This window comes from Colobus angolensis, unplaced genomic scaffold (genome assembly GCF_000951035.1).
Source record: "Colobus angolensis palliatus isolate OR3802 unplaced genomic scaffold, Cang.pa_1.0 Scaffold56, whole genome shotgun sequence".
NCBI classification, from domain to species: Eukaryota; Metazoa; Chordata; class Mammalia; order Primates; family Cercopithecidae; genus Colobus; species Colobus angolensis.
Genome location: NW_012119154.1, coordinates 9317550 through 9326118, shown reverse-complemented (window position 1 = coordinate 9326118; position 8569 = coordinate 9317550). Strand labels below are relative to the sequence as shown.

Sequence of the window (8569 nt, the reverse complement as noted above, 5' to 3'; positions counted from 1 at the left end):
AAAAAAAAAAAAAAAAAAAAGAAAAGAAAGAAAGAAAAGAAAAAGCACCCACAATTCCAAATGAAAGTTAACTACATTCTATATTTTGTCGTAATTTGTTTTCCATCACTTTTTATATTTACATTTATTTTACATATTTAAATAAATCTGCATGTATAGCTTTGTATCCCACTTTCTTTGTTTTTTTACCTAACATTGTAACCATTTTACTATGTCACTAAAATTTAAAAATTTTTGATAGCTGTATCATGTTAAACTCTTGCAAATATTTTCTCTCATTCTGTGGGTTGTATTTTTACTCTGTATGGATATATTGTAATTTACTTAACCATTCTCTAATGTTGCATGAACAATTTATTTACAATATTTTTCTATTAAAAAACAACTGAAATTAACATCTTATGGTCTGGATTTCCCATATAAAAGAAGTAGAAACAAAATTACTAGATCCAAGGGCTTGCAGCAATTCCTTGCCTAAAGCACAATCTTCTGCTCAAATGCAAACATCCCTGGGCACATATCATGTCTTACCCATCTTAACATTCACTGGCTACTACTACCTTGAGATACACCATTTTAATATAATTTTGGTTCAGATAACAAGATACGATGCTAGGAAGGACCACTAAGGGCTAGAGACTCAGGGTCTGTTTATTAAAGATAAAGGTAGGGAAGGGAAGATGAGAAAACAAGCAGAGAAAAGTTTGACATGAAAAATAACCCTGGGTAGAGCAAGGGAATACCATATGGGCATTGAGCACATGGGGAAGAAAAAGGAAATAGGAAAGTGTGGAGACATAACAAAGATACACTTGACAGCATTTTGTCTATTCGTATTCCCTGGTTATACTCTGTAAATACTTATTGCTGGCCAGGCGCGGTGGCTCATGCCTGTAATTCCAGCACTTTGGGAGACCAAGGTGGGCAGATCACCTGAGATCAGGAGTTCCAGACCACCCTGGCCAACATGGTAAAACCCTGTCTCTACTATAAATACAAAAATTAGCCATGTGTGGTGGTTGGCGCCTGTAGTCCTAGCTACTTGGGAGGCTGAGGCAGGAGAATAGCTTGAACCTGGGAGGTGGAGGCTGCAGTGAGACGAGATTGCACCACTGCACTCCAGCATGGGGAACAGAGTGAGACTCTGTCTCAAAACATAAATAAAATAAAATAAAGTTATAAAAAATACTTAATGCTAGCTGTGCAGATTCTTTGGCCAGGTAGGTAAGGCAGCTTGACCAGTGACGTGAGCTTTAGGCTTCCCGAGTGAATGTGAATATGAATTGCTGAATGTCATCTAAAATTGTCGTGACGGTCTTCCCACTCAGCTTGATAGTTACCATCAAAATGTAAACAAAATGCTAAGAACTTTATCATTAAATTTTTGCCCACTTACACCATTCCAAAGAGACTTGCAGTCTGGAGTTAAGAACAGAAAATTCTCTTTGGAACAATTCGTTTGCACAATTGAGTAGGTAATTCGAAAGTTCCATCCAGCCACCACCTGAAACAATTTCAGATTGAATATTTAAAGGGCAGTTTAAACATTATTCACTGGGGGATATGAATGTTATGAGGAGGTTAGAAAACTGTGTGGCAATATAAAAAGTGGTCAAGAAATATAAATTATTATTATTACTAGGCAAAAAAATGCTGAATAAACATTGAGCACCTTAGCACTCTCACATCTCTCACACAAACACACACACACACACCCTATATACACACACACATACCGCTAGCCATTTGAAAATGACAAGCAATATATATATTTTGCTATTTTTCAGCCAGTTTTGGAACATGGATTTCCTTAAGTAAATCCTAACAACAGTTCCTCTGCCAGGCTGCAGAGAGAAATGTTTACTGAATTTCATAAAATAATAATGCCCTTCTAGATGGACAAAGAAAACTTTGGAGGGGCGTGGTCTTTACTGCTGGGTCCTCAGCCTCTCAGGTTACCAAGTAGTAAGATTTCTACTGCTTTATTCTGGGCCTCTCCCATCCTGATAGCTGTATATGGACATCACTGAGTAAAGCATGCTCACATGAAAGCAAGTTGTAAGGTTTATTAAATGCAGAGAATGTTATTGACCAAAGGGAATTACTCATAATAAGAGGCTGAAATATAAGCGACCCAGTCAACTATCAGAAAAGTCTGGGTGGGCCAGGCGTGGTGGCTCGTGCCTCTAATCCTAGCACTTTGGGAGACCGAGACAGGCGGATCATCTGAGGTCAGGAGTTCAAGACCAGCCTGGCCAACTTGGGGAAACCTTGTCTCTACCGAAAATACAAAAATTAGCCGAGCATGGTGGCGGGTGCCTGTAATCCCAGCTATTCGGGAGGCTGAGGCAGGAGATCTCTTAAACTTGGGAGGTGGAAGTTGCAGTGAACTGAGATAGTGCCACTGCACTCCAGCCTGGGCAAAAGAACAAGACTCTGTCTCAAAAAAAAAAGGAAGAAATTCTGGTTGTACTGAATCATTAAGAAGATTTGTAGCTGAGCACAGTGGCTCAGGCCTGTAATCCCAGCACTTTGGGAGGCTGAGGTGGGAGGATCACTTGAGGTTGGGAGTTCGAGACGAGCCTGGCCAACATGGTGAACCCTCACGTACTAAAAATACAAAAATTAGCCAGATGTGGTGACGCGTGCCTGTAATCCCAGTTCCTCGGGAGGCTGAGGCAGGAGAATCGCTTGAACCTGGGAGGCAGAGGTTGCAGTGAGCCAAGATCGTACCACTGCTCCAGCCTAGGCAACAGAGCGAGACTGTCAAAAACAAAAACAAAAACAAAAACAACAAAAAAACCAGATTTATGGATATTTACTTTTTTTTTTCTGATGATACAGGAACTGTAACTTAGTGGGTAGCCAGAAAGCCATGCTGACCATTGTAGACACAATGTAATATTTTGGAGCTGTGTTTAACTCATGATGGCTAGGTGATAGTATAGTTTTCTGAAAATCCTAAGGCCACTATGACTTTCCTTTTCACTGTCTCTAGGAAGAGCCTGTCAGGACGATTACCCATTTGTTAAAATCAAACGTCAAAGGAAGGGGGTCTGATTAGACATCTTTTCTCACTTTACATGTTGCGGTATCCGACTCACTTTGACCAAGGAGAAAGGCCTTTGCTTCCTGTGCTGACATGCTAGTCACATGAAAACACCACCAGCCATGCAATCATTCATTTTAAACGTAAAGATCTGACACATTTTAGTAATACTAGGTGACCTAGAGAATTAAAGAACAAACCTGTCTTTGGGCCCGTTTTACTTCACTGAGCGTGAAGAGGGAGGAATGTTGAGTGTTGTTGTTAAAGTACTGAACGCCGTGTCTCAGGATGGGCTCCAGGTCTGGGCTCTGCGTTGATATAGGATGCACACAGCCGAGGCAGTTATACTGGGCTGTCACCACAGGGCCCTCAGCTTAGCAAAGAGCAGACAAAAACACAGCATTAATGATTACAATCAGCATTCACATACATTGCCCTAAACAAAGAAGAGGCTGGGCATGGTGGCTCACTCCTGTGAAACCAGCACTTTAGGTAGGGGCGGGTAGATCGCCTGAGGTCAGGAGTTCAAGACCAGCCTGGCCAACATGGTGAAACCCCATCTCTCCTGAAAATACAAAAATTAGCCGGGTGTGGTGGTGTATGCCTGCGGTCACAGCTACATGGGAGGCTGAGGCAGAAGAATTGCTTGAACCCAGGTGACGGAGTTTGCAGTGAGCCGAGATCATGCCACTGCACTCCAGCCTGGGAGACAGAGCGAGACTCTGTCTCAAAAGAAAAAAAAAATTTTGCAAACCATTCATCCCACAAGGGACTAACATCCAGCATATACAAGGAATTTAATCAACTCACCAGTTAAAAAACCAAGTAATCCCATTAAAAAGTGGGCAAAGGATCTCAGTAGGCATTTCTCAAAAGTAGACATACAAATGGCCAACAGGTATGTGAAAAAATGCCCAATATCACTAAGCATTAGGGAAATGCAAATCGAAACCATTATGAGATGAGATATCATCTTACCCATTAGAATGGCTATTATTAAAAAGAGTTTGTATTAAATTACTAAGTAATGTTCACAACAGATAGCCCTAACCTACTGGTCAATAGAGGCAAAGTCCATAGAAAGGTAACGTAGCTGAAGAGTGAGCGGCACACCTGGCGGGACCCCCTGGGAGCCTGGGCTTCTTCACCCACCAAGCTCTCGCTGCTTGCCGTGTAAGCGGCAAACACAGCTAGAAGGGTGTGGAGAAAAGGGAACGCTTATGCACTGTTGGTAAGAATGTAAATTAGTACAACCACTATGGAAAATAGTGTGGAGATTTCTCAAAAAATGAAAACACCAAATACCATATATCCAGTAGTCCAGCTACTGGGCATCTACCCAGAGGAAAAGAAATCAGTCTATCAAAGGGGTACTTCCACTCCCAGGCTTGTCGCAGCAGTATTCACAATAGCAAAGATGTGAAATCAACTTAAGTGTCCATCAAAGGGTGAATGAATAAAGAAAATGCGGGGGACCAGGCACGGTGGCTCACACCTGTAATCCCAGCACTATGGGAGGCTGAGGTGGGCAGATCACCTGAGGTCAGGAGTTCGAGACTGGCCTGGCCAACATGGTGAAACCCCATCTCTACTAAAAATACAAAAATTATCCGGGCGTGGTGGCGGGTACCCATAATCCCAGCTATTCAGGAGGCTGAGGCCGGAGAATTGCTTGAACCCTGGAGGTTGCAGTGAGCCAAGATCGTGCCACTGTACCCCAGCCTGGGTGACAGTGCGAGACTGCATCTCAAAAAGAAAAAAAAAAGAAAATGTGGTGTGTATGCATAATGAAATACTATTTGGCCATAAACAAAGAATGAAATCATATCATTTAAAGCCACATGGACAGAACTGGAGGTCATTCAGTGAAACAACCGAAGCACCGAAAGACAAACCGCACATTGTTCTCACTCATATGTGGAAGGTAAAACACTTAATCACATGGAGATAGAGGAGAGAAGAGAAAGACAGATACCAGAGGCTGAGCAGGGTAGGGAAGTAGAAGGGGGAAATGAAGAGCTTGGTAAAATAGGTACTGAATTATAGTGAGATAGAAGAAATACGTTCTAATGTTATACAGCAGACTAGGGTGACTGTAGTTAGCAACAATATATTGTATATTTCAAAGTAGCTATAAGAGAGGACTTGAAATATTACCAATTCATAGAAATGATAAATATTCCAGGTGATGGGTACCCCAAATACTCTGACTTGATCATTACATATTCAACGCATGTAAAAAACACTCACATGTACCTCATAAATATGTAAAATATGATATATCAGTAAAAGAAAAAAAGAGAAGTTAATACATGTAAGGAGCTTCGAGTCATGGCTGAGACGTAAGGACTCAATACATGTTAGCTATTATTTTTATCCTGATTGTTGCTAATATGTTATTATGATTAATATGTTAGTATGTTGATTGTACCTCCAGACATATCCTCTCATTTCAGCCTCACGACAGTCCTGTGAGGTGGAAAGTACTGTTACCTCCCTCTTCTAGACAAGGAAAAGGACAACCAAGAAGGCGAGGAGCTCTGAAAGATTCCAGGCCAGGTCTGCCCTCAAAGCCTATGCGCTCCTCACTCTGGGATGCTGCCTACAATAGAGGGCAGGTCTTGTGTCTCCTGGTCCTTCTGCAGAGCCCTTGCACACACCAGGCACAACGCAGTGCACGGGAAGAGTTGGGATAGTCCTGAGGGGTGATGGTTACAAGCCTGGCCCACCCTCCGGGCTCTGCTGCTCCACCCAATGCTCCCTAATTCTGCAAATGGCTTTATTACTGCCGCCCTCTGGGAGCAAGCAGAGCCTGGTCAAGGTTGTGTTCCTGGCACACAGAAGTGGTTAATTTCCCACCAGGGCAGTGTCAGAGGATAAACCAGGTACCTGGAGTAATCTGGCAGGTCTGGGTAGCCACGGAGAATTTCATACTCGCCCTCTTCCCCACGGTTGCCGTGCATTCTCCAGTGGCCTAAAAAGAGAAGAAAGAGATCATTTATCCTAATCTTTTAGATGGGAAAGTCTACCTTGTACTGTTGCTAAATGTGGCTTTCCTTAAAAAAACAAAACAAAACAAAACTTGTGAAGATTTTATCCAAAAGAGTTTTGAGACATGAGAATAAATGTTTTTTTTTTATAGCCTAATGATTACATAAGCCACTGATATTCATGAGATGTTGGAGGAAAGACAGTGTAAAAAGGTTGTAAAGGTTGAGTCTTTGTTTTGAGCCCTGGAGGTATTTCTTTTTTCTTTTTCTTTTTTATTTTATTTGTTTTTTTGAGACAGAGTGTCACTCTTGTTAGCCAGGCTGGAGTGCAATAGTGCGATCTCGGCTCACTGCAACCTCTGCCTCCCAGATTCAGGCGATTCTTCTGCCTCAGCCTCCCAAGTAGCTGAGATTACATGTGCGTGCCACCACACCCAGCTAATTTTGTATTTTTCGTAGAGATGGGGTTTCACTACGTTGGTCAGGCTGGTCTCGAACTCCTGACCTCAAATGATCCAATCACCTCTGCCTCCCAAAGTGTTAGGATTGCAGGCATGAGCCACTGCGCCTGACTGAGCCCTGGAGCTATTTCTTTCTAACCAAGATGGATGCAGAGGTCTAGAACCAGCCTGGTAAACACTCCCGTTATCTACGCCTCAACTTTAGTGAGTTAATACTGTTCATATAAACTTCAGTTTAACTTAATAGAAAGGGCAAGGACCTTGGCATCGAAATGTTTTTCAGTTCCAGCCTTGTCACTTGCTAGCTGTTACCTATGTCATGTCCCCTTGACTCTCGGGGTCTCAGTTTACCCATGTTGTAGGAGATAGGACACATCTATCTCTTAGAGTTGTTGTGAACAGTATGTGTGCAAACACACGCTGTGTTTGCCTACTAGAGGCCCACTGCAGAGCAGGCACTCAACGGTAGGCAGTTGTTTAATTGTTATTGTTGAACCGTGTTTTTGTTTTGTTTTGTCTTGTCATTCTTCAGTCATATCCATTGGATTCCAAGTGACAGATATTATTCCATCAGGATAGAGCACACCTCCCTTTATCCACACAGCCCCTAGAAGCAGGCAGCACAGGGCACAGCAGCTCCTTATCCCCACCTTGCAGATGAGATGATGGAGAAGGGAGAACCAGCACTGCAAAATCCTAGACTCCTGACTTGGAGTTCAGTGCTGTTCGGTAACCGCAGAGGACTGACAGTCATCTTTTACGTTCTGACATAAAAGAAGGGAATCAATCCATGAAAAGAGAGGCTTGCTTCCGAGGCAGACACTGTCTGAAATCTTTCTTAATTAAAGCAAAACAACCGGCTATGGTGTGCCAGGCCTATATGTTAGGCATTTGGTTAAGATAGGCATTGTTACCAAATGTATTTGCATAATTCATCTAATTTCATCCTCCGACAACCTGATGAGGTCAGTATTGTCTCCCACATACAGCGGAGAGTGCCAGTTCTGAGAGGTCACAGCTCCCCCGCTATCATACAGCTAAGGGAAGGCAGAGTCAAGATTTGCACTCAAGGTTGTCCAATAGAAGCACCCAGGCCCTCCCCTTGCCAGCCCTTTGGCTTGGCCCAAATGTCCATCTGTTGTCTCTCTGGAGTCTGAGCCGCATGTTCTAACTGGACGCTGACTGACAGCCCCCTTCTCATGGAAAGGCTTTCTGCATGTTTAACTGCTGGCTTCTCCACGATTTTTCTGTCTATACAAGAATACAGATACATCTGACTTTTCTACATATTGGAATGTTTATTTGTATTTCTCATAAACAAGCTCACCAGTAGTCATCATTTCTGCATGAGTAAAAAAATCTGGCAGAGTCAATGGAGAAAACAGAAGGCCCAAGAATGGCCAATACACTTACCGCTTCTGCAGCATCCTTGTAGTCACAGTCCTGCCAGGTTTTGCCACTTTGAACAGGACAGTCCCCCTCCTTGATTTCATACTTGAAGGAATAAAATGTGTCAGAGCCAACCTGAAAAGCAGCCAAAGATACTTAGGGTTCATCCAACTGACCCGATAGCAAATAATTCTAGTGGGTTTCAGTAAAGTTAGGAATATTGACCTTTGACTTGAGAGCAAAGCATTCGCTTAAAATATATTTATATTTGTATCATAAACATTTATGTGTAAGAATGTTTCTAATATACTCACAATGTCGTTTTAAAGGTTACAAAGCAGTATTCATAGTATTAGCCCATTTTTGTAAAAACTGGTTTATATATAAATCTTTGTTTTTAAAAAGTCTGGAAAGATACACAGTGAACTGTTAAAATGTTTGTCTGTCAGTGGTGAGATTATAATTATCTTTCACATTCTTCTTCAAGCAAACATTTCTAAGTGGCCTTTTTCCCCTAATGAACATATATGACTTTTACAAATTAGAAAAAGCAAACAAGAAAACCTTAAACAAATGTTAACAGTTATCTCTGTATGGTGGAATTAATTATGGGTGATTTTAGCACTTTTATTTGGTTTGTTTTGTTTCCTACTTTTTCTTTTTTTTTTTTTTTTTTTTTT

General features: G+C 41.9%; 1 protein-coding gene across 3 annotated transcripts in view; it reads right to left on the bottom strand.

The window, feature by feature from the left end:
• The window catches only part of KNG1 (kininogen 1), a 26461-nt gene that overhangs the window by 16044 nt on the left and 1848 nt on the right, over positions 1–8569 (bottom strand). For 2 of the 3 annotated variants that reach the window (XM_011961580.1, XM_011961579.1), the window contains exons 2-5: positions 7914–8024; positions 5939–6023; positions 3250–3422; positions 1397–1504 (exon numbers count right to left, since the gene is read on the bottom strand). In XM_011961580.1, the coding sequence (XP_011816970.1) occupies positions 1397–1504; positions 3250–3422; positions 5939–6023; positions 7914–8024 (477 nt within the window). The remainder of the gene's footprint in view (positions 1–1396; positions 1505–3249; positions 3423–5938; positions 6024–7913; positions 8025–8569) is intronic. The other variant, XM_011961581.1, reaches the window with a different exon arrangement.